Consider the following 26,614-nt stretch of genomic DNA (forward strand, 5'->3'; position numbering starts at 1 on the left):
GAATGGTGGAGTAAAATTGAGGGGCTAAATGGCCTACTCCTGTTCCTATTTCTAATAGTCTTATGGTCTACCATTACCAGCAAGCCAGGGGTTCAATGCTTCAATGGAGAGTGCGGGTGGGCATGCCAGGAGCAGTACCAGAAACAGTTAAAAATGAGTTGTCAACCTAGTGAAGCTACCAAGTAGGACTATTTGTATAAGCAACAAGCAGTAGGCAGAGCTAAGTAATCCCACAACCAACAAATCTAATCTAAACTCTACAAATCTGTCACATTGAGTAATGAATAGTGGTTCACAATTAAATAATTTACTGGAGGAGGAGGTTTCATGAAATATCCCCATCCTCAGTGATAGAAGAACCTAGCACATCAGTGCAAAGGATAAGCTGAACCATTCACAGTAATCTTCAGCCAGAAGTACCAAAAGGATGATCCATCTCAACCTTACCCAAATTGTCCCCAGCATCACTGATGCCAGTCAACAGTTAATTAGTTTCACTCTGTGATATCAAGAAATGGTTGGAGGGATAGGATACTGCAAAGGCTATCGGCCTTTGCAACATTCCAACAACAGGACTGAAGACTGATGTCCAGAACTTTCTGCTCCTCTACCTAGCTGTTCCAGTATGTCCTATACATAAAAGATAGGATGAACCCAACTTGGCCAATTACTGCCTCATCAGTCTACTCTCGATTATCAGTAAAGTAATGGAAGGTGTCATCAACGGTGCTATCAAGCAATACCTGCTTAGCAATAACCTGCTCAGTGATGCCCAGTCTGGGTTCTGCCAGAGCCACTCAGCTCCTGACCTCATTACAGCCTTTGTACAAACATGGACAAAAGACTAAATTCCAGAGGTGAGGTGAGAGTGGCAGCCCTTGACATCAAGGCAGCATTTGATTGAATGTGGCTTCTAGGATCCCTAGTAAAATTGGAATCACTGAGTATCAAGGAGCAAAATTCTAGGACATCAACTTCAGGACATCATAGCAGGAGTTCCTCAAGGTACCAAGGGCCCAACCATCTTCAGCTGCTTCATCAATGACCTTCCCTCATCTAAGGTCAGAAGAGGGGTGTTTGCTGATGATTTCACAATGTTCAGCACCACTTGTGACCGATACATAAACAGTCCAAGTTCAGCATGACTTGGACAATATCAAGGTTTGGGCTGAGAAATGGCAAGTAATATGCATGCCATACAAATGCCAGGAAATAGCAAATTCCAACAAGACAGAATTTAACTTTTACCTCTTGACAATCCAGTGGTGTCACTATCACTGAATTCCCTACTGACAACATCCAAGATCTTACCATTGACCAGAAACTGAACTGGGTAAGCATATAAACACAATCGCTACTAGAGCAAGTAAGAAGCTAAGAATACTGCAGTGAGTAACCTACTTTCTAACTCCCAAACCCTGTCCACCATCTACAAGGCAGAAGTCAGGAGTGTGATTGAATATTCCCCACTTACCCAGTTAAGTGCAACTTGAGAAGTTTGACACAATCCAGGACAAAGCAGCCTGCTTGTTTGACACTACATCTACATTCACTCACTCCATCACCAATGCTCATTAGCAGAAGTGTATATAATTTTTAAGATGCACTCCAGAAATTCACCAAGGGTCATTAGATAGCACCTTCCAAACCCATGACCATTTCTTGAAGAGTAACAGATATGTGTGAACGCCACCTAAAAGATACTCTTCAAGCCATTCATCATCTGGACTTGGAAATATAATGGCCATTCTTTCACTGTAACTGGGGCAAAAAGTTTGAACTCCCTCCTAACGGTATTGTAGATCTACCTATACCAAATTGCTGCAATCTCTTTAAGAAGGCATGTCACCACTACCTTCAAGGACAACTTGTGTGGGGAACAAATGCAGACCAGCCACATCCTGAGTGGATAAAGAGTTTTATTTCAGGTTTTAATTTAGTGAATTTAAATTCCCCAGCTACGGCCTTGGGATTTGAACTCATTTGTCAGATTGAGAGTCCAAACCTCTGGATCACTAGTTCAGTAACAAATATTATACTACTATATCCCTGATGTTGGAAACTTAAAATATAAACTGAAAATTCTGCAAATAGTCAGCAGGTAAGAAGCAGTTATGGAGAGAGAAATTGTGGGTAGCACAGTGGTTAGCACTGCTGCCTCACAGCGCCAGAGATCCGGGTTCAATTCCCACCTCAGGCAACTATCTGCGTGGAGTTTGCACATTCTCCCCGTGTCTGCATGGGCTTGCTCCAGTTTCCTCCCACAACACAAAAATGTGTAGGTTAGGTGAATTGGCCGTGCTAAATTGCACGTAGTGTTAGGGGAATGGGACTGGGTGGGTTGCTCCCTGGAGGGTCAGGATGGACTTGTTGGGCCGAGGGGCCTGTTTCTACACTGTAAGTAATCTAATCTAATCAAAACCCCACACATTTTGTCAGTGGTTAGCACTCTGCCTTACAGCACCAGTGAACCAGGTTCGATTCCAGCCTTGCACGGCTGTCTGTGTGGAGTTTGCACATTTTCCCAGTGTCTGCGTGGGTTTCCTCCGGGTACTCCAGTTTCCCCCTACAGTCCAAAGATGTGCCAGTTAGGTGAATTGGCCATACTAAATTGCCCATAGTGTTAGGTGCATTAGGTAGAGGGAAATGGGTCTGGGTGTGTTACTGGATCTGAATCTGACATTGCTGGAGCAGATCTTCACAGGTTACCTTCACACTGGCTGCTTCTCTGGAGAAAATATATGGGTGGATGGGTGGCAGTGGGTAGAGAGACTTTTGTTGAATCTTTTACCCATTGCACGTTCAGGGTTTAAGGTTTCCATCTCAAATTCACTTGCACCACAACAGACATTAAATCCTGTTCTGGCCTCATGATGAAATTCAGGCCACACCCAACCACAGCAAATTCCTTCCCTTTCTAAAATGACAATACCAGGAGTCCCGAGGCTATGCTTCCACAATTAAGAATAAGATATAAATTACTGGTGGAAGTTGTCTTTTGTTTAAAATTGCATTTTGCTGAACTTACTCCAAGAACTGGTTTGGGTCTGTACTCTGCCAAGTTGTTTTTCTTGCTGCTCGTGGTTCATAGGTCTTCGCAGTACTAGTCTGAAGTCCTGCTGCTATTGAAATATTAATATAAAGCAGTGAGCATTGGGGAATCCTTTGTGGGTTCTAACTTTGCTACTTGATGTGAATGTGGTAGTTAAGCTCATGAAAGGCAGGTTATGCTTAAGTAATCTACTGGAATCCTATGAATACATTACAAGCATGCTACAACAGGGTCCCAGTAGATTTCTAGATTTCCAAAAAGGCATTTGATAAGGTGCCGCACAAAAGGCTGCTGTACAAGATATAGATGCAAGGTGTTACGGGCAATGTATTAGCGTGGATAGAGGATTGGTCAACTAACAGGAAGCAAAGAGTGGAGATAAATGCTTACTATTCTGGTTGGCGATCGGTGACTAGTGGTGTGACTCAGATCAGTGTTGGGACCACAATTATTCACAATTTACATAGATGGTTTGGAGTTAGCGACCACATGTAGTGTGTCAAAGTTTGCAGATAACACTATGATGAGCAAAATGTGCATAAGACTGCGAAACTTTGCAGAGGGTGACAGATAGTTTAAGTGAGATGTGCAGAGGGACCTGGGTGTACATGAATCACACAAGGTTGGTCTGCAGATGCAACAGGTAATGCAAATTGAATTTTGTCCTTCATTGCTAAAGGGGTTGAATTTAAAAGCAGGGAGGTTATGTTGCAGCTGTATAGAGTGTTAGTGAGGCCAAACTTGCAGGTTTGGTCTCCTTACTTGAGAAAGGATGTACTGGCACTGGAGGGGGTGCAGAGGAGGTTCACTAGTTTAATTCCGGAGTTGAGGGACTTGGCTGATGAGGAGAGACTGAGTAAACTGGGATTATATTCATTGGAATTTAGAAGAATAAGGGGGGGAATCTTATCGAAATATATAAAATTATGAATGGAAGAGACAAATAGAAGCAGAGAGGATGTTTCCACTGGCAGGTGAAACTAGGACAAGTGGGCATAGCCTCAAAATTAGGGGGAGCAGATTTAGGAATGAATTGAGAAGGAACTTCTTCACCCAGAGGATTGTGAAACTATGGAATTCCCTGCCCAGTGAAGTAGTTGAGGCTTCCTCAGTAATGTTTTTAAAGCTAAGATAGATAATTGTTTTGAACTGTAAAGGAATTAAGGTTTTTGGTGAGAGGGTGGGTAAGTGGAACTGAGGCCACAAAAAGATCAGCCATAATTTTATTGAATGGTAGAGTGGGCTCAAGGGGCCAGATGGCCTACTCTGGCCCTAGTTCTGTTGTTCAAACGCAAACAAAAGTAAAATACTGCAGATGATGGATAGGTGAAAACAGAAAACATTGGAAAAACACAGCAGATTAGGATCATCTGTGGAGGAGAAAGAGAGTTAGCATTTTAGGTCAACCTGTCATCAAAATCTAAAGCAAAAAAGACCTGGTCACCTTACTTATTAGTAATAAATAACATGGCTTAATATTTGAAATATATCATGTTTCTACAGTTCAATTTTACAAAATAATGATTCTGAGGTGAGATTTCCATTAACCATCAAGTGATCAGATCTGAGCTCTGCAGTTTTGCTACATCCAGTCGTGAATGGTGGTGGACAATTAACAGAAAGAGGTTACATTGCACATATCCCCATTCTCAACAACAAGGAGCTCAGGACATCAGTGCAAAACCTAAGGCTGAAGTATTTGTAACAATCTTCAGCCAAGTATTTTAGCCTCTTCCTGAAGTCCCCAGCATGAAAGATGACAGTCTTCAAGCAATCAACTTAGTCTACATGATATGAAGAAACGGCTGGAGACAAAGGATACTACAAAGACCGTGACAGCATTCTGGCAATAGTACAGAAGACTCGTGCTACTGAACTACCATACTCACGGCCAAGTTGTTAGAGTACAACAACACTGGCATCTGTCTGATTGTGGAAAATTGCTCAGGTATGTCTTGTATACAAAATCAAATCCAACCCAGATAATTCCCACCCCAACAATCTATACAATGTTGTCAGTGAAGCATTGGAAAGGACTATCAACCGTACTATCATTCAGCACTTAAAGGAATATTCTGCTCACTGATGCTCAGTTTGGGTTTTGCCAGAGCCAGTCATCTTTTATTACCATCTTTGTCCAATCATGGATGAAAGAGCTGAATTCCAGAGATAAGGGTAGAAAGACTACCCTTGACATTAAGGTCACATTTGACTGAGTGTGACATCTAGGGTCTTTAGCAAAATTAGAGTTAATGGCAATCAAATAGAAAAATTTGTCCTTTGGAGTCATACATGGCATAAAAATAGAAGGTTTTGGTTGTTGAAGGTCAATTATCTCCAAGGATATCACTGCAGAAGTTCCTCAGAGTAGTGTCCTATGCTCTACCATCTTCAGCTGCTTCAATGATATCCTATCCATTACAAGGATAGAAGTCAGGATGGTTGGTGATAATTGTTTAATGTCCAAATTGATAATTTCTCCTAAATCTGAGTGTTGTCTGAGTATCGACGTTTTGGACAAAAGCCCTTTGTCAGGAATGAGACTGAGAGCTGAGGGGGTGGTGAGATAAATCGGAGGGGGGTGGGGCTGGGAGAAAGGTAGCTGAGAGCGCAATAGGTAGATGGAGGTGAGGGAGAAGGGTAGAGTGGATAGGTGAGAAGGAATATGGATAGGTAGGACAGGTCATGAGGGCGGTGCCTGGTTGGAACTGGGTTAAGGTGTGGGAAGGGAAATGAGGAAACTGATGAAATCTACATTGATGCCATGGGGTTGGAGGATCCCAAGATGGAAGATGAGGCCTCTTTTCTCCAGGCATCAGGGAGTGGCGATGGAGGCGGCCCAGGACCTGCATGTCCTTGGCAGAGTGGGAGGGATGTTGAAATGTTCAGCTACAGGACAGTGGGGTTGGTTGCTGTGCCCCCCCCACCTTATCCCAGTTCCAACCTTCCAACTCGGCACAGCCTTTATGACCTGTCCATCTACCTTCTCACCTAACCTCTCCACCCTCCTCTCTAACCTGTCACCATTACCCCCACCTCCATCTATCTATCACACTCTCAGCTACCTTCCTCCCAGCCCCCCCCCCCACCCCACCTCATTCATCTCCTGATGAAGGGCTTTTGCCCGAAACGTTGATTCTCCTACTCCTCGGATGCTGCCTGACCTGCTGTGCTTTTCCAGCACCACACTCTCAACTCTCATCTCCAGCATCTGCAGTCCTCACTTTCACCTAACACTCAGGTTTAGGCTAATAGGTGGCAAGTAATATTTGTGCCATATAAATGCCTGACAATATTCTCTTAAACAAGGAAAGTCTGACCATTGCCACTCGACATTCAGCAACATCATCATCATCGATCCTCTACTCGTCATCCTGGGTGCTATTATTCGCCAGAAATTAAATACTGCTGTCGCAAGAGTAGGTCCGAGGCTAGGAATTCGGAAGTAAATAACTCATCTCCAGAATGCCTATCCACTACCTACAAAACATGTCAGACTGTGATAGGAGAATCACCATTTGACTGGATGGGTGCAGCTCCAAAAACATTACAGAAGCTCAACACCACCGAGACAAAAGAATATCACTATCACCTTCAATAGCCAACTCTCAGTGGCATCAGGGTACATCATCTACTGGATACACTGCAGTAATTGACCAAGGTCCCTTACACTGCACCTTCAAAACCCACGTCCTCTACCCATTCAAAAGGGCAAGAGTGGAAAACACTACCACACGCAGGTACCCCTCCATGCAATACACTATCCTGACTTTAATCACTATTCCTGCACTGTCCCTGGGATAAAATCCTAGAACTCCATTCTTAGCTGTGGTGCAGTTCACCACAACCTTCTCTCGGTAATTAGCTCGAGGCAATAAATGCCGGCCCAGTCAGTAACGCCCAACTCCCCTAAGTGAACAAACATCTGGATCACGTAGAGAGAATTTGAACTTTTCTTATGATCTTCCATCATCATGAACATAAGATCTCAGGCTAGGAAGATTTTATGAAATCATAGTCCTGGTACCACTGAAGTGAGAGAATATCAGAAAATTGGTCCGAAAATCATGCCTAAATTCACAACACCTACCTGTTAAGCAAACTTCTAAGTCAGGAATTTAAATTTATAAAGTTGGAAAACCTTGTGAAATCTTAAAATGTAGCACCAATTGTTGTGAACCAAGCAATAAAAGATAATTTACTGTTATCAGTATGGCAGGAGTTTGGGACCCCAATAAATTATTGCATACACAAATGTTGGGGAGTTTAGGAAAATAAGAATTACAGGAGCTCCATTCACTAGCTGACAGAAAAATATAAGGATTAGAACGAACCTACCAGTGTGTTGTAGTTATTTTTATTAATATCACATTTCGTTCATTACAAGTTTTTTTAAACCCATATAACAGTACAATACTTCAGTGTTGAAGGATGTATTCAGTTTTCATTTATGCATCAGGTTCACACCAAATTAAATGTTACACATGTAAAACATTCTAACTGATTTTTTAGTGCATCTCTGATGTTTTAGAAATACATAATTCAGCATATTGTTTAACCCAATTTACAAAAGATTAACAAAGATGTGCAGGAAGGAAGGGAAAAGTCATTTCAAATGGTACGGCCAGATGAGAAAATCAATTAATGAAGCATATGTAATCTCCAGTTTTATAAATAGAAGCATTGAATACAAAAGCAAGGATTTTCCAGTGAACGGTCATAAAATATCAACTAGACAATTATCCAGTTATATAACACTTCAGCAAAGTTGAGAAGGAATTGAAAAGAGTGCAGTAAGAATGTACAAGATTGGATCTGGAGTGATAAACTTCAGCTATCTGGACCTGGGGTTAGATTCCTTCAAGAAGGATGTTTGTAAAAGTAAAGCTACCACTGTCCTGCTGGACCACAGGGCTGTTCTCTCAGTAGAAACGGCTGGTGGTGTTTTAATGAGAGTGTCACCACATCTTAGATGAGGGGAGGGGGATGAGAAGAACAGTGCTTCATGAGAACCTCAGTTGATGTGGGAATTAAAACTCCATTGTTGGCATCACTCTACATGTCAAATCAACTGTCCAGTCAACTGAGCTAACTGCTGTAAGAAAGCCTGCATATCCAACGGGGTGTGCCTTGACATTAAAATCGAGCAAACATAGCTAGCTGAATTACAGTTATAGAGAGCCAGCATGGATTCCACAGGTCAAATGACCCCTTATGTCCAGTAAACAACCTATGACTTCAACTGAACAAGTGATTGAGTACAACAATCTATTGTGCAATGACCAATTTGTACAACCAACTTCTCCATTTCGTCATCAAATCAACTGCCTTGTTTCCACAATATAATTTGCTTAAAAACCTAAGACATTTGAAAGCTCAACAGTTTACGGAATGCATCTTCCGAATTCCAGTCAAAATTTAGCTTGACTTTTAACCAAAAGGAAAAGTTATTTCTAGGAAGGACTGTACAGAAGCAGGCAGTTCATAATTGATGTTTACATTCTCTAACACCATCATAAAGTTTGCAGTAATTCAATACCATCCATTATCACATTCTCAGAGCAATCACAGACAGATTCCTTTCAAATACTGCACCAAGTACAAGAAGTGTCATTTTAGTTTTCCAAGATCATAACTTTGACAATTTTCAATCACCTAATTCTTCTCAGCCGTCCTTTCACGAAGTATCTTCTTCAAGAAAAATTCACCTGAAAAAAGAGAGAATGAGTTATTTGTTAGGAGTGTGTTTGTTTAACTTTATTTGAATATTTTTTATTTTTCTCTTGATTATCCCCAAGTATCTGGAAACATCATGAAGAAATGTTAAAACACTTTTGCCGCTAGGCTCGAATTGTACATGACTCATGCTCAATGCCAAACATCAATGCTGTAAGTTAGCCTTCATTCTAAATGGAATAGAATCTACATACAAAATGCAAGATCATACAGCTTCCTTGAAGTAAAACAGAAACCTATGCTGCAGAAATTACACTTGCACACTATCACTAACCCAGTTAAACTCCTACCTTTACTGAATATGTTAAGTCCTGTCTAAAGAGAGTGAAAATAAAGATTTGCCAATGCACTAAAACAGCAAGAAAGGTGTAGGATAGTAGCTAGTTTCCAAGAAGGGCATTTTATCTTTACTGTGATTTACACTGTACTACTTTTCCACCAATCATGATAGAAAACCGAATAAGATTCTACAATGTTCAGCAGTACGATTTTTAATACTACTTCTATTTTATACAATAAAACCATACTTAAGACAAGGTGGAAGAGGTTCATGAGGGGAAGTGTTGTCTGAGTGAGACACATGGAAACTACAATAAGATCAAGGATGATGTCCCACATTCAGAGGATAATTGCCTTTTGCTCACTAAAGGTAAATTCCATCAGTAAAGTGTTAATATCAATTTAGGTGCTCAGTTCAAAAGGTTCATTTCAGATAATCTTACACAAGAAGTAACAATTCTGTCCTTCTGGCATTTCTGGAAAACTGATGTGGACACCAGGGTGGGATGGAATACACTAAATTTGAGGACTTCACACAGCAAAGTATTCAAGTTTACTTTAGGACTAAAGCTCTCAAATTCAGAATCAACTGGACAAGCCTGTTGTACCTTTTCTGTTCACAAAATGTACAAGGAACAAATTATTACATTTTAAAATTCATAATATTTCCAATAAAAAGATATTAAAATCAGCACAAGCCTGTCTTCTAGTCAGGGTACAGAACACTGGAGAGAGACTTGCATGACTGTGCAAGTCTGGGCCCGCACCCTTGTTGGCTTGGTAGATCAGTAGATAAACACATCATACACACTTAGCTCCTGGGTCTATCAATCCTCATCTCCATGTAGTTGCCCAGTTTTCCAAGGCTGAGTAAACCTGGCTATTCAGAGTTAAAAACAAATGAAGTGTGTTCGAAAATGAGACAAGGTGCTGTCATTAAAAAATGACTTTCATGATCCATCACGTTTTGTAAAACTTGGTGGATTTAGTCCCTTCTGTACTTTGCTGTACAGGTAATGGCAGCCTTGTAACATGCTCAGTATAAAATGTAGGTTAGAAATTTATGAATTTAAATGGTCAATTGACCTCTCAAGACTAAATATAACACTTTAATGTTCAAGTTATGGAGTTAGTTCAGAGTTTTCAACTGTTAACAAGATTATGATTGCCACTGCCACTCAGACTGTTGTAAAGCAGTGCCAGTGGGCTCAGCATTTTTTGTGTAAATCAATAGTATGGTTCATACAAAACAGTTATTGGTAGTTTAAAAGCATCATCCTATTTTATGCATGAGCAGCATGTGATGCTCCACCTGGTGGTGGCATTGGTCACAAAAGGAGCCAAAAAACAAAATGGTAACTTTGCCTTAATTATGTTGAATTATTGGTGACAGATGTTTATAATTCAATTTAAATACTATTCCCTCACCTGCTTTGTATGAAGACCGCACCAGGGGTCCACTTGCTGTGTACAGGAATCCAAGTTCATTCCCCACATTTTCCCAGTACTTAAACTTCTCTGGAGTTATGTACTCATCCACCTGAGGGAAGATAATGGATGCTGATCACAAAGAATCAATATTCTAAAATGGATCCTGCTGAAGAGAAGGAGAAATGTTTTATTTAAGGATAGCATATTCAGTGTTAATAAATTTTCTTATTACCAGGATTGTCTCTCGGAGGTCACTAAATGTGGCAAGTAGATTTTTAATGAACCAGCCGAAACCTTAAATTTGCTCAAAAAGTTCACAAAATACCTTTTTCTCTTGCCATGTTTCAGGTACCACGACTTCAACAATTCTTAGAAGATTATTAATCAATATTAGACATTTGGAAAAATTTATACTGGTTAATTTTACCAAAAATACAAGTTAGGTTATATTTAGATAGTATCTAAATGTTTGATTCACTTAAGCAACAAATTGAGATTTCAAAAACATAATTGCCTGCCTAACAATGGTTTCCATTGTTATGGGTCAGCTTCTCAAATTGATAAGATGATTAATATAATAAGATTACAATTATTTATCTCATATGTACGTATGGAGAGAAAACATTAACACTGAAATGTAAAGTTCATTCTGGTGGGTTATGGAGTATCTTCAAGTTTTGTACGGTTTACAGCACATATTATAATTCCCACACTCCAATGTCCTTGTCTCACGTTATATTTGTTGTCCCACAGTGTTTCATATGCATTGTCTCTTTTACCCAAGGCTGGTTTTATCTTGCAGACAGTGCAGCTCTTATACTCTTAGCTGCCCTTGTACATCTGGATTCCCATTTATGGAACAAAATGACTTAAATGCAATCCCTAACTAACTGGAACAGATTCAACTTCTTCACTATTAACAGAATATGGGAGAAGAGAACTGCTTAGTTAGACTGTTCTTGTCGACCTAATGACCTACTTCATTTAAAGACTACACCTAGGGTGCTGTTTCTGCCTAAGTTATAGAAATCTAACATTGATTTGGAAGTGATGCTGCAGAACATTATACTAGGAAAAGGGCATTCATTTTGGACTTTTTTTTGATAATAATCTACAGATAATATCTCAGTTGCTTCTCATTCCTGAAAAAAGTTATAAAAGAGAGTTATAGAGTTACAAAAATACAGATGAGCAAAACTTGAGGAAATATTTGATCTCTAACATTACGAATTGCCACTGCAGAGGAGCTTTACTTTGTTGTTAAGTGTTTTTTGTCAAAACATTTGGATTTCTAGAAAATCTAATTAGGCGAAAGGGAATCAATAAAGGTCTTAAAAATATGGCGAGGTAACAGTGAACACGTATAAATTGTTTGACTTGTTTTCAGTTGTAAACAAATACACAAATTACAAATAAAGATTTTAAAAAATTGTGTCTTTTCAATTCTGCAACTTGGGAGTTCGATTCAAGACCAAACCAATCAGATTAAACATACTCTGTTTCTTTACAGATCTTGTCTAAAATTAACAGGAGGAGCCTCGATCACTGCTTGTTATACATCAATACAGAACAGAAAATGTTCCTTAACTTGTCACTAAGTTGTATTTTCAGAGACCACAGGGGTGAGCGATAATGTGAAATGAAGCAGAGATGTATGGATACGTTTTTTCCTAAGGCAAAACATTAAATATATTGTTATTGATAAGTTAAGGGAAATTTTCTTCACATCTAGCCAACTAATCCAAAGAGACCTTGGAGTGCAGGTTCATAGCTCCTTGAAAGTGGAGTCGCAGATAGGATAGTGAAGAAGGTGTTTGGTATGCTTTCCTTTATTGGTCAGAGTATGGAGTACAGGAGTTGGGAGGTCATGTTGCGGCTGTACAGGACATTGGTTAGGCCACTGTTGGAATATTGCGTGCAATTCTGGTCTCCTTCCTATTGGAAAGATGTTGTGAAACTTGAAAGGGTTCAGAAAAGATTTACAAGGATGTTGCCAAGGTTGGAGAATTTGAGCTATAGAGCTAGGGCTATTTTCCCTGGAGCATCGGAGGCTGAGGGGTGACCTTATAGAGGTTTATAAAAGCATGAAGAGCATGGATAAGATAAATAGACAAAACCTTTTCCCTGGGGTGGGGGAGTCCAGACCTAGAGGGCATAGGTTTAGGGTGAAAGGGGAAAGATATAAAAAGAGCCCAAAGAGGCAACATTTTCACAGAGGGTGGTACATGTATGGAATGAGCTGCCAGAGATGTGGTGGAGGCTAGTACAATTGCAACATTTAGAGAGTCATAGAGATGTACACCATGGAAACAGACCCTTCGGTCCAACCCGTCCATGCCGACCAAATATCCCAACCCAATCTAGTCCCACCTGCCAGCACCCGGCCCATATCCTTCTAACCCTTCCTATTCATATACCCATCCAAATGCCTCTTAAATGTTGCAATTGTACCAGCCTCCACCACATCTCTGGCAGCTCATTCCATACACATACCACCCTCTGCGTGAAAAGGTTGCCCCTTAGGTCTCTTTTATATCTTACACCTCTCACCCTAAACCTATGCCCTCTAGTTCTGGACTCCTCGACCTCAGGGAAAAGACTTTGTCTATTTATCCTATCCATGCCCCTCATAATTTTGTAAACCTCTAGAAGGTCACCTCTCAGTCTCCAACGCTACAGGGAAAACAGCCTCAAGCCTGCTCAGCCTCTCCCTGTAGCTCAGATCCTCCAACCCTGGCAACATCCTTGTAAATCTTTTCTGAACCCTTTCAAGTTTCACAACATCTTTCCAATAGGAAGGAGACCAGAACTGGTTGCAATATTCCAACAGTGGCCTAACCAATGTCCTGTACAGCCGCAACATGACCTCCCAACTTCTGTACTCAATACTCTGACCAATAATGGAAAGCATACCAAACACCTTCTTCACTATCCTATCTACCTGCGACTCCACTTTCAAGGAGCTATGAACCTGCACTCCAAGGTCGCTTTGTTCAGCAAACTCCCTAGGACCTTGACATGAAGTGTATAAGTCCTGCTAAGATTTGCTTTCCCAAAATGCAGCACCTCGCATTTATCTGAATTAAACTCCATCAGCCACTTCTGAGCCCATTGGCCCATCTGGTCCAAATCCTGTTGTAATCTGAGGTAACCCTCTTCGCTGTCCACCACACCTCCAATTTTGGTGTCATCTGCAAACTTACTAACTGTACCTCTTATGCTCACATCCAAATCATGTATGTAAATGACAAAATGTAGCAGGCCCAGCACCGATCCTTGCGGCACTCCTCTGGTCACAGGCCTCCAGTCTGAAAAACAACCCTCCATCACCACCCTCTGTCTTCTACCTTTGAGCCAGTTCTGTATCCAAATGGCTCGTTCTCCCTGTATTCCATGAGATCTAACCTTGCTAACCAGTCTCCCATGGAGAACCTTGTCGAACACCTGGGTATATGAAGAGGAAGGGTTTGGAGGGATATGGGCTGGGTGCTGGCAGGTGGGACTAGATTGGTTAGGATATCTGATCGGCCGGACAAGTTGGACCGAAAGATCTGTTTCCGTGCTGCACATCTCTAGGACTCTAAATTAACATGGAGTAACAATAAGAATGTTTGTTCAAAGCCCATTGAGGTGGTCTTACAATAACAGAAACTGATCCTCTAAATTGATCACAAATACTAACTTGTATTTAATTATGTGCAGGTGGAGGACAGTATTTGGTGTTTCACTGTAGTTGATCTAAAGAGATACATGGAAATCGGACTGTACCTGAGTTAGGAGAACTATGCCCAAGTCATTTCACTTTGCAAACAAATGTTAGACAAGAGTGGCTCCATTACTATCCTTTGTGGGATATAACAATTAGCGTAAAAACAACTTATAAATCTCATCCGTGTGCGCAACATGCATGCCAGATAGATATAGCGACTGACCTTACCTTTAAATGTCGCTTTGTTGGTTGCATATATTGCCCCAATGTAACACAATCCACTCCAGCCTCTCGTAGTTCTGAGAGAGAACATGAAGATGACTTTTGAGTTATTTAGCAGAGACCAATAAATTGTGCTTCTAGCAACTGACTAGTGAATTACCACTTCATATCTGCAAGCAGCTATTATCCTTATCTTAAAATGATAAATGAAACAAAAAACATTTTAAATACTACAATTGATCTTTCTCTGCACCTTCTCTGTAGCTGTAACACTAGATTCTGCATCTGTTCTATGACATAAGCACAACAGGGTGAAGTATGATTCGTCTGAATAGGTTGCAAAACATTTCTTTTCACTGTATCTCAGTACATGTGACAATAATAAAGCAAATTAAATGATAATTCAAATCAGTGTGTTAACCAGCACAGTAAAGTATATTACATCAGTAAGAGGACACCAATAATGGTTTGTTTTTCTGATGTTAAAACATGGATAGGTAAAATTAATTTAAGCATGCATTTAGTAAATAGGAACTTCAGATTCTGGTCTCAAACTAACAATGAAAAATATATTAAAAACAGAAATAGAAGTCTGCTTAAGAGCATCATAAGGACAAACCTGCAGACGCACAAACATATACATGTGGGAGAATTTAATGCTCATCCTATTACTACTGCGGTCAAGATTAGAGTGTTGCTGGAAATGCACAGTAAGTCAGGCAGCATCCGAGAAGCAGGAAAATCGACATTTCGGGCATAAGCCCTTCATCATGAATGGGGTTGGAGAGAAGGTAGCTGGGAGTGCAATAGGTGGATGAAGGAAGGGGTAAAGGTGATAGGTCAGAGAAGAGGGTGGAGCGGACAGGTGGGACAGATCATGAGGATGGTGCTGAACTGGAAGTTTGGAACTGGGGTAAGGGTGGGGGAAGGGGAAAATGAGGAAACTGGTGAAGTCCACATTGATGTCCTGGGGTTGGAGTGTTCTGAGGCAGAAGATGAGGCATACTTCCTCCAGGCATCGGGTGGTGAGGGAGTGGCAGTGGAGGAGGCCCAGGACCTGCATGTCCTCGGCAGAGTGGGAGGGGGAGTTGAAATGTTTGGCCACGGGGCGGTGGGGTTGATTGATGTGGGTGTCCCGGAGATGTTCCCTGAAGCACTCTGCGAGAAGGCGTTCAGTCTCCCCCATGTAAAGGAGACTGCAATGGATGCAATAAATGACATTTGTGGATGTGCAGGTGAAGCTTTGATGGATGTGGAAGGGGAAAGTGCCAGGAGGGGAGATGGGTTGTGGGCGGGGTGTGGGGGGTCGTGGACCTGACCAGGTAGTCATGGAGTGAACGGTTCTACCTGGTCAGGGCCACGCCCCCCACAACCCACCCTTCCCTCCTGGCACCATACCCTGCAAAACCTGCACCCACACCTTCCCCTCACCTCCATCCAAGGCCTCAAAGGAGCCTTCCACATCCATCAAAGTTTCACCTGCACTTCCATAAATGTCATTTATTGCATCCATTGCAGTCTCCTTTACATGGGGGAGACTGGACGCCTTCTCACACAGCGCTTCAAGGAACATCTCCAGGAACCTGGACCAAATCAACCCCACTGCCCCGTGGCCGAACATTTCAACTCCCCCTCTCATTCTGCCAAGAACATGCAAGTCCTGGGCCTCCTCTAATGCCACTCCTTCACCACCCGACGCCTGGAGGAAGAAAGACTCATCTTCTGCCTTGGAACCCTTCAACCCCAGGGCATCAATGTGGACTTCACCATCCTCATGACCTGTCCCACCTGTCAATTTTCCTTCTCACCTATCCGTTCCACCATCCTCTCTGACCTATCACCTTTACCCCTTCCTCCATCCACTTATTGCACTCCCAGCTACCTTCTCCCCAGCCCCACCGTCTCCCATTTATCTCTCCACTCCAAGGCTTCCAGCCTCATTCCTGATGAACGGCACCTGCCCGAAACGTCAATTTTCCTGCTGTGCATTTCCAGCACCACTCTAATCTTGACTCTAATCTCCAGCATTTGAAGCCCTCACTTTTGCCTATTACTACTGTGACCTATTTGAAATAAAAGTCAAAATCACAGGAAATGGTGTTTCAGACTGAGATTCTACGGTTTTAAAATATAGATTCTATGTTAATGGAGAATGATAATAATTTTGAATGTTTGCATTTTAAATGTCAGTTCAGAACTTGAACAAGCATTTTAAAAATATTAAAACAAACTGAAAAGCATCTCCCTTTTGTGTGGTAAGGGTTTGTTTTGTTCTCTCTCACCTTTCAGAGTTGCATACACCTGAGAATCCGTCTCGCCGAGTCCCAACATTATCGATGTTTTTGAAAGAAGACTAGGTTTTACCTCCTTTGCATGCTTTAATACACGCAGTGATTGGTCAAACCTTGCCCGAGGGTCCCGAACAGTCCTAAAACAAAGAACATTTCAATATCTAACAGTCACAAATAAGGAAGAAATTAAGCTAGTCTCATTTTCTCTGCTTTAAGTATTTATTCCATATCTCATTAAAAGCAGCAAATGCCTCTGTCTCATGCACTCCTCATGAACAATTATTTGATGCTCTAATCATCCTGTGTAAAGAAAATTTACCCAGTCTCTCTTCGCTCCCTCTTGGTGGCAATTTTAAAATGCTAGACCCTTGCTACTAATTCCCTCACGACAGCATTCCATCCTTCCTCATTCATAGCAAAATTCTATAAAATATTTTTTTAAATTCCACTCTCAAACAAATGATTCGAATATCACAAATCTCCTTCATATCTATAAGGTTTCTATTCATGCCATGATAGGAAAATATGGACTGGAAAGGTCACTGAATCCCTCAAGCCTACTTTCATCTTTCAATTAGATGTGGTTTCCAGGTACTTTAACAATATTGGCCCATTTTTGTGCTATTTCCTTGATTACTGCAGTATTGAAAATGGCACAGCCTCTTGGGGAGCAAGCTTCAGATTTCTGCTAATCTATATGTACAAAAGTGATCTTTAAATCACTCCTAAATGATTGAACTCCAACTCCAAGTTTATTGTTCCTTATTCTGAACTCCTCCACTAGAGGAAACATTTTTTCTAAATGTCTTCTATAATTATGAAGCACTTTATTAGACACCCTGACAAATACTTAAAATCAAGGGAACAAAACAAGCTTATACAATATTTAACTCTCTAAACCTAGCAAGTCAGGCTAACCTGTGCTGCAACCCTTCAGAGGTCAAAATATCCTTTCTGACTTGCAGTGCCCAGAAAACCCCAAGACTGGGTTTAATCAAGGCTCCATACAACAGAGTAATCACTTCATTTCTTCACCCAATCTCATGGTAATAAAGGCCAATGTTCAACCTGAACTTTCAATACTTTCTGTACCTATGCACTAGCTTTATTTGATCTATGTATCAAAACACCAAAATCCCTTTGTTCTTTCACAGTTCCTATTCCCTAGAGAAATATTATTTTGTTTTTCACATTTGGATCATTTTTAGTTTGACAAGCTGTAACTAGTGGAGTGCCACAGGGATCAGTGCTGAGAGTTTGAGTGGGCAAAAGAAATTGGCAAATGGAATATAACATTGGTAAATATAAAATTGTCAATGTTAGTGGGTAGAATAGGCAAGTAGTATACTTTCAAATGGTAGGAGATTGCAGGAATCAGTGGTACGGAAGAATCTGGTGTCCTGGTACGTAAATCACAAAGTTACTGTGCAGATAACACAAGGTGATCAGGAAGGCATATGGGATGTCTACTTTATTGCAAGGTGAATGAAATGTAAGAGCAGGGAAGGTGTACCTGCTGTTGTACTGGAATTTGATGAAATCACATCTGGGGTATTATTGTTCAGTTTGGTCTCCTTACGTGATCAAAAATGCAACTGTTTTGGAAGGAATCAGAGAAGATTCACGGGACTCATTTCTGGGATGAGGGCTTTAATTTTTGAAGAGAGGGTGAGCAGGTTAGGTCTGCACCCAGGTAAAAACAATGACTGCAGATGCTGGAAACCAGATTCTGGATCAGTGGTGCTGGAAGAGCACAGCAATTCAGGCAGCATCCGAAAAGCTTCGAAATCGACGTTTCGGGCAAAAGCCCTTCATCAGGATTTTATTCCTGATGAAGGGCTTTTGCCCGAAACGTCGATTTCGAAGCTTTTCGGATGCTGCCTGAATTGCTGTGCTCTTCCAGCACCTAGGTCTGCACCCATTTGAGGTTAGAAGAATGAGAGGTGATCTTGATGAAACGTAAATAATCTGAGGCCTAATTAGGGATGATACAGGGAAGAGGTTTCCTCTTGTGGAGGAGACTAGAACTGGAGGATAGAGCTTAAGAATAAGATGACAAAGGCAAAGATGAGGAAAAAAAGTCTTCTCTCAAATTTGTTAAGAGTGTAGAATTATGTTCCTCAGAAGCTAGTGGAGGCTGAGTCTTCAAATGTATTTATGTCGGAGTTAGATTTTGATTGCTTGTGAGAGATTCCCTAGTCTATGTCCCTTACAACTTCTTTTGCTGTCACAGACCCCAAAGTCTAGATGTGAAAACAACTCAGTGGCATGCTAACTGATGTGCACTGCTCAGTGGCTGCACAGTTTAGAGAGAAAATTGAACTTGAGGGTTACATGGAGCAGTTAAGTGGAGCTGAAAACCACAACCAGATCAGCTGTGATCTTACTGAACGATCAGGCTCAAAGGGCCAAGTGGCCTTTCTTTATTCATTCATGGGATGATGCATCACTGACTGGGCCAGTATTTACTGCCCAGCCCTAGTTGTTCTCGAGATGGTTGCGGTGAGCTGCCTTCTTAAACCTCTTACTCCTGCTCATAGGTTCTATGTTCCTACACAAAGTTAAAAGACATGTTATGTTATGTTATCTGGAAACTTGAATACACAGCTCTCCATTCCTCCAGCTAAGTTTGGAAATAAATAATAAGAATCTAAGACCAGGGGGTATGTCATTTGAGATGTCCTATCAACTGTGTGTCGGGCTTAAAGGTATATTTGTCTATAGTTTTAATGTCCTTTTCACAATGGGGCATTCAAAACTGCACTCACTGCTCCAACTTCCTGTGACTTTTACACTCTTCTGCTATTTCCACTATAACAGGGACCAGTTCACTACCACAATTCTGTCCCCGTTAAAATAGTGATAAAACATTTGCAAGAGGAATGCTCCTTCCACTGCATCCACAACTTAATTTGTGAATGACTGACAGGGTGGGCTTTCTAAAATGACAATGTAGATGTGGTTATTTGAAGCATCTACAATCAATATTAACATGTAGGTGCTTTCAATCTCTTCCCATTCTCTGTAAGATTATGTAACCAAAAAGCTAATAGGACTAACTACTTAGGTGTGTTTATCACAAAAGACCAGGAATGATTATTCCATAAGAAGCTGAAATCCCATTTTGCTAGGATAATGTTCTTCTAAATTAAAATACTTCACTTAATGTGAAAACAGTGGGGTTTGCTTTTACTTTGATTAAAAAAAGGAAAAAAAACTATTCAAAATCTCATTCATAAAAAACAAAAGCTTGCCTAGTGTTTTTGGTCTGATGTGGGAGATCAGACATGGATCGTGCTGAGATCTCTCAAACAGTAGTGATATTGGAAATAGCAGCACAGTGATGGTAGTATATTGGTGAGTGCAGCTGCCTCCAAACTAGTTGACCTGATTTGATTCCTGGTCAATGCAAGTTGCCAATTGTACAGTGACATCTGCCCTGTTCATTTCTTTTCTGACTACAGGTAGGATTAGATGCATGACTATGGGACTGAAACCATAAAAGGAAGAACATAATGTCTAAATGAAGGAGTGGGAAAAGTGGTAGAAGTAGTTTGACCAATTATCTATAACCACATATACACATTCATACCTCTGCAGCTCCCGGACAGTCTCCACATTGTGTGCGTACACATCGAGTCCTGAAACTGCAACTGTTTCAACAGCTTTTAGGTCTCCTCTGAAGTCAGGTGTCAGGCATTCTACTATAATTTTTGAATGTCTACAAAACCAATTGCAAGATTATATGGTCTATGAGAATTCAAACTACATCAATGAAAATCTAGGAAGGATAAGCCACTTTACAAATAGCAAATTGCCATAAAATCTGAAAGATCAAATAAATTTTCGTAGATTATGTACTTTAAAAAAACCAATGCACAGGTAAATATTTTAGAATGTGGTCCAGTTCACCACCTTGAAAATTAAATGGGAGCATGGAAGGAAAGGATCAATTTCCTGCCAGAAAGATTTTACTACAACTTGTGTACATTTTTATAAAAATATCAATATAATTTTCCTAGAACTAGGCCAGAAAAGTTCTCTTAAGGATCAGGAATTACAAATAATTTAAATAACTTCACCTTTCTTTCAAGTGTGATACTGTTGCTGCAAAGTGTTTTGCTCCACCATCTGGAAGATCTGACAAAAAAGTAGAAAGTCATTCGAAACAGTAATTCTCTCCACTATAATCGTACTTGCAATTTATTAAAATAGTGCAACAATAGCAAAATAAAAAGGCAATCTAAACTTCCACAAATTTATGAAATTGCCCTTCCCATCTCCAGGGCATTAAAGAGAAAAAAGTACACAGATGATCTGTGACATGTAGCATTGAATAGTATCTCACTTTTACATTCAAGTTTCCGGTTTTCAAAAACAGTTAATAGAGCAAATATTCAATTAATCCATTTCAAAGCAATCAACTAATTTAATGCAGTTTATAACTGAACAGTCTGTATTCATTGAAATTTGGGTACAATCCAGATGTAGGGAAAAGCCCACAGGAATTTGTTTCACAATGACATGTTTAATATTTGCCATGTATACTTGCCTAGGCATTAGTATATTTCTAAGTAATACATTATTATGCAACATTTACATAACAGGAGAAATGTTTCATAACAAAATGTTTAACACAAGATTACAATGAATTCATTATTTTGCTGTTAGGAGATTTGGACTTTCCTTTCCAAATTTCATTAAACTGAACAAGATATGAGAGAAAATAGTGATGATTGTGAGAATAATTCAAATAGGAGCTTTTAGATTTTCTTTCTTGAGTTGTTGGTGTAGTCTGGGAAGCCAGCCTTTATTATCTATCCAAATTGCTTTTGAGAACGGTCTTTTTCTTAAGCTACTGTAGCGTGTGCAGCGAATGTTCACAGTTAAGGAATGCATGGCAATGAAGGAACAGTGATACAGTTCCAAATTAGGATACTGTGTGACTTGGGCAGCTAGCAATTGGTAATGTTCACTTGCAGCTGCTGCCCTCCTAAGTGCTGTTGGTCATGATTTGAAAGCTGCGGTCGAAGAAGCTACAGTGAGTTACTGCAATGTATCCTGAAAGAGTTACACACTGGTGCCACAATTTGCCAATACTGATGTTTGGTTAAAACATCTTGAGTTGGGGAAGAAAGGGAGAGAGCATGGATGCTGTCATAAGAGAAAAATAAGTTGAGGGGATTAGAGGTAGAGAAGAGACAAGATAAGAAACTCCAAGTTGTGCATAATGTAGTAACTAAATTCGAACCAAAACTACAGATTCCCGACTCATGAGCATCCCCTCAACAATTTTATATCCAATATAAAATTGAACTAATATATCTAACCATTATAGCAGACCGCACATTTATGTAAAAAAAGTCTCAATAATGCAAAAGTAAAACAAATGAGTGATTAACAATAATTTCAACACAACTCACCATCTCTGTCCACAGAGGTCAGTACAACATAGTCAAGATTCCACTCTGCTATTGCATTCGCTGTGTTGAAAGGTTCATCTGGATCTAAGGGTGGAGGATTACGACTGGTTTTTACTGAACAGAACCTACAGCCTCTTGTGCAGGTATCACCCATTAACTAACAGAAGACATAAATGCACAAGTAAACATTTAAGTAAAAGGATAACTTACAACTTTCTTGTTATTTACCAATGTAAACTGGAAATTTAAAAAAATGCAGCACTGTTTCAAAAAAATAAAATAACCTCCGAATATATCTCTACATTTATTTGCCAAGTATAGAAAAGCATTTCATGAATTTACAAAATAATTCAAATATAATTTACTAATTATTAATTTTCCAGATTCCAGCTGCAAAATGAAACATCAGAATAAATCAAAGTCATGTTCAACTCTTAAATTTGACTTCTTTACAGAGACACAAGATTTAACACTGCGTTTTAAATTCTGTCAGTGACTAAATGGGTGGATGCAATGGTGTGCCAGTCTCAATATTTGGTCTAGGAGAAAGTGAGGTCTGCAGATGCTGGAGATCAAAGTTGAAACTTTATTGCTGGAACAGCACAGCAGGTCAGGCAGCATCCAGGGAACAGGAGATTCGACGTTTCGGGCACAGGCCTGAAGAAGGGCCTGTGCCCGAAACGTCGAATCTCCTGTTCCCTGGATGCTGCCTGACCTGCTGTGCTGTTCCAGCAATAAAGTTTCAACCTCAATATTTGGTCTAGCTCAATCAGGGCTGGGAAAATTTTTGATTGCAAGGCCACTTATGGTTGTGATAAACACATATTCAAGAATATTTAATAAAATGCTCAAGAATTGAACAAATAAAGGTTAAACATTAGTACAAGTAAACATAAAACTTTAATTAGGATAATTGTACTGTTGTGGTGTCACCTTGACAAATTGATACAGGGTCTTCAGGAAACAGGACAACAATTGTTTATTTCAGATAGAAGTATGAGAGGAAGCCTTAACACTGAAGTGTAAAGCTCACTCCTGTGGGTTACAGAACACCTTCAAGCTTTATACATATTACAACATGCATATTACAATTCCCACACTCCAATCTCTATGACTCTGACATTATCTTTGCTGTCCCGCAGTCTCTCTCAGGCATTGTCTGTTCCTTACCCAAGTCCTGAGATAGTGTTACTTCTATGCTACTAGACTTGACCATCTGAATGTCTCGTTTGTTATTCATTTCTCTGAAACAGCTTTGTTTATTACTACACGGGTAAAGCTTTCACCCTCAGCTAACCTAACCCCTTCAGTACCATCACAGTAATGCAGGACAATAATTAAACCAAACATACCCTTTTTTTCACACCCTCTTGTCTTAATGCTAGCAATGCAGTAGGCCATATCTCTATGTGTTGGTGTACAATCCCCATGGAGACCAACAATTTTTAAAAGGAATCAAGATTCTGAATCACCTCAAATGCATTTAAATCAGTACTTTGACATGGAGACCACATCCACACACAATATTAAAGCTGTATTCTCATCAATATCCTGTAAAACTGAAGCGTAATACCCATACTTTTACGTTTCAATTGCATTCATAATAAAGGATACATTCCATTGGTCAAAAAATTGAAAGAACTGTGGATGCTAGAAATCTGAAACAAGAACAGAAATTGCTGGAAAATCTCAGCAGATCTGGCAATGTCTGTGCAGAGAAATCAGAGTTAATGTTTCAGGCTCAGAGACTCTTCTTCAGACCTGTTCTAAAGAGGAGTCACTGGATCTGAAATATTAATTCTGATTTCTCTCTACGTATGCTGCCGCACCTGCTGAGCTTTACCAGCAATTTCTGTTTTGTTTTATATTCCACTGACCTTATCACTGTCCTTATTAAGCACTGTACTAGCCTTTCATGACTCATGTACAAAAACACTAAGAACCCTTTGCACCTTGGAACTAAGCAGCTTTTCTTGTTGACATTTTTGAATGAAGCAACTGCATCTTAATTTGTAAGAATAATAAAGGAACGATGTTTGGACAAATGCATCTAACACTGAGACTGTAATATATTCCCAATGGTTAAAGCAGTCAAAAACTATAGTAGAGTATTATACTTCCAATGCAAACTGTCATCTTGACCGGTATTTTCTCTCATCCTCACAGCTTCCTCCATGTCACCTGGGGAAGATCGAGATACATCTATTGCTATTCAATCATGGTATCTTTGGAAATCCACTAAGCAACAGCACTGGGTATCAACAGGATGCCCTGATGAAGTACAATGTGGAACTGTGATGCTACTAGGAAAATTTGGAGAACAGAACAGGAAAACAAATATTTGACTTCAATAAGGATTTCTGAGCTGCCACAATTGTTAAGAGTGGCTCACACATCTTACCATAATGGTGGCGGTAGCAGTGCCTTTTTCTCCACCTCCCCAGCATTCGCCAATATTTGGGCATCTTGCCTCTTCACATACCTAAGAAACAAAAACTTCACCTAATAACCATGTATTTAGCATACATTTGTGAATCAACACACAGTGAGCAATTCTAGACTCTCAAATTGCCTCTCTTTAAATTCCAGCCTGTAATGTATTTTCAATTTAAATATCAAATAAATAAATTTGGAGTGGGATCAAATCACTGACAAAACTGAAAGCAATTAACCTTGAAAAGTTCAGTTTCTATCAGCAAACATATGGTGTCACAGGTCCCAGACCAGTTTGTGTTCTTGACTGAAAAGCAATGAATGAGGATGAATACTCAAGGAAAATGTTTTACCTTTTTAAAAACAAACCTTAGCACATACCAGCTAAGATACAACAACGAAACAAGTCAGAAACCAAGCTGGACTGGATACAAGTTTCCTAATGATAGATCTTCTTATGGGAGGGTTATTTGTATATGGTTCAAAACAAATTTTTTAAAATTCATTTACACAACACGGTCTTAACAGGCCATGACTTTATGATCATTATGGCTGCACCATGAAGCGAGAGATATTGAATGATTTGGGAATAATGTTTACTGTCAAGTGTCTTTGTGGTCGCTTATTCAGTGTTTTGATCAAAATATCCAGTTTAGTATTTTCATAGCCCCCAGGCCTCTTTTTGTTGCAATTAATGTTTTGAAAAATGGTTCCCAGTATGCAACTGATCAAATCAATATCAAATATCAACACTAATCACTTGGTCTTCATTGCTTCTAGGTTTTGTTATTGCACAGACAGGAGCATACATTACAATACCAAATGCATTTCAAAGAGTACTTGAAGTGTACAACGCTTTGAAACATTGAGATTGAGAAAGGTGCTATATAAATGGAAATCTTTAAGGTTACTTAGAAACTAAAATCAGTTAAAAACAAAAAAGGCACATAGTTCTGGTCTACCACCAAACTGTGCTACATAGAAAATAGGAGGACTACACCATTCAGCCCTGCTCCACCATTCAATATGATTATGGCTCATCATCCAACCCACTTTCCCCTCATACCCTTTTATCCCTATAGCCCAGAACTATATCAAACTTCTTGAAACCACAAAGTTTTGGCCTCAACCAACTTATCGAAAAGACAGGGAGGTGGGCACAGGGAGCGGGGTGGCCTTGTTAGTTAAGAACATAATTAAATCTATGGCACTGAACAACATAGGGTTGGATGATGTGGAGTCTGTGTGGGTGGCTTCCATTCCGGTAACATATTCATAATAAGATCCACACATGTATTGGGACATAATTTTAACCCTTTCACCACAGCATGTCAGAAAGGCAAGGTCACGGTGATCATGGGGGACTTCAATATGCAGGTGGACTGGGTAAATAATGTAGCGTAGCCAGTGGATCCAAAGAAAAGGAATTTATGGAATGCTTACAGGATGGCTTTTTGGAACAGCTTGTCATGGAGCCCACAAGGGAGCAGGCTATTCTGGACTTAGTGCTATGTAATGAACCAGATTTTATAAAAGATCTTAAAGTAAGGGAACACTTAGGAAGCAGCGATCATAATATGGTAGAGTTCAGTCTGCAGTTTGAAAGAATGAAGGCAAAATCGAATGTAATGGTGTTGCAGTTAAAATAAAGGTAATTACCAGGGCATGAGAGAGGAACTGACAAAAATCGACTGGAAGCAGAGCCTAGCCGGGAAGACAGTAGAGCAACAATGGCACAGGTTTGTAGGTATAATTGAGGACACTGTACAGAGGTTCATCCCCAAGGAAAGAAAGATTATCCGGGGAGGGATTAGACAACCATGGCTGACAAAGAAAGTCAGGAAATGTATCAAAGAAAAAGAGAGATCCTATAAAGTGGCCAAGAGCACTGGGAAATCAGAAGACTGGGAAAGCTACGAAAACAAACAGAGGATAACAAAGAGAGAAATAAGGAAGAAGAGGATCAAATATGAAGGTAGGCTAGCCAGTAATATTAGAAATGATAGTAAAAGTTTATTTCAATACATAAGAAACAAAC

At 40.1% G+C, this 26,614-nt stretch overlaps 1 protein-coding gene across 2 annotated transcripts in view; it reads right to left on the reverse strand.

Annotated features, from left to right (window-relative positions):
• The window catches only part of lias (lipoic acid synthetase), a 114,471-nt gene that overhangs the window by 77,634 nt on the left and 10,223 nt on the right, over positions 1-26,614 (reverse strand). Inside the window, exons 4-11 of one of the 2 annotated variants that reach the window (XM_043692795.1) lie at positions 24,545-24,625; positions 22,144-22,300; positions 20,803-20,860; positions 20,313-20,441; positions 16,712-16,857; positions 14,436-14,506; positions 10,496-10,607; positions 8,708-8,760 (exon numbers count right to left, since the gene is read on the reverse strand). In XM_043692795.1, the coding sequence (XP_043548730.1) occupies positions 8,708-8,760; positions 10,496-10,607; positions 14,436-14,506; positions 16,712-16,857; positions 20,313-20,441; positions 20,803-20,860; positions 22,144-22,300; positions 24,545-24,625 (807 nt within the window). Of the gene's footprint in view, positions 1-7,371; positions 8,761-10,495; positions 10,608-14,435; positions 14,507-16,711; positions 16,858-20,312; positions 20,442-20,802; positions 20,861-22,143; positions 22,301-24,544; positions 24,626-26,614 lie in introns of those variants that run through there. The other variant, XM_043692803.1, reaches the window with a different exon arrangement.

Source organism: Chiloscyllium plagiosum, chromosome 1 (genome assembly GCF_004010195.1).
Source record: "Chiloscyllium plagiosum isolate BGI_BamShark_2017 chromosome 1, ASM401019v2, whole genome shotgun sequence".
In the NCBI taxonomy this organism is placed as follows: Eukaryota; Metazoa; Chordata; class Chondrichthyes; order Orectolobiformes; family Hemiscylliidae; genus Chiloscyllium; species Chiloscyllium plagiosum.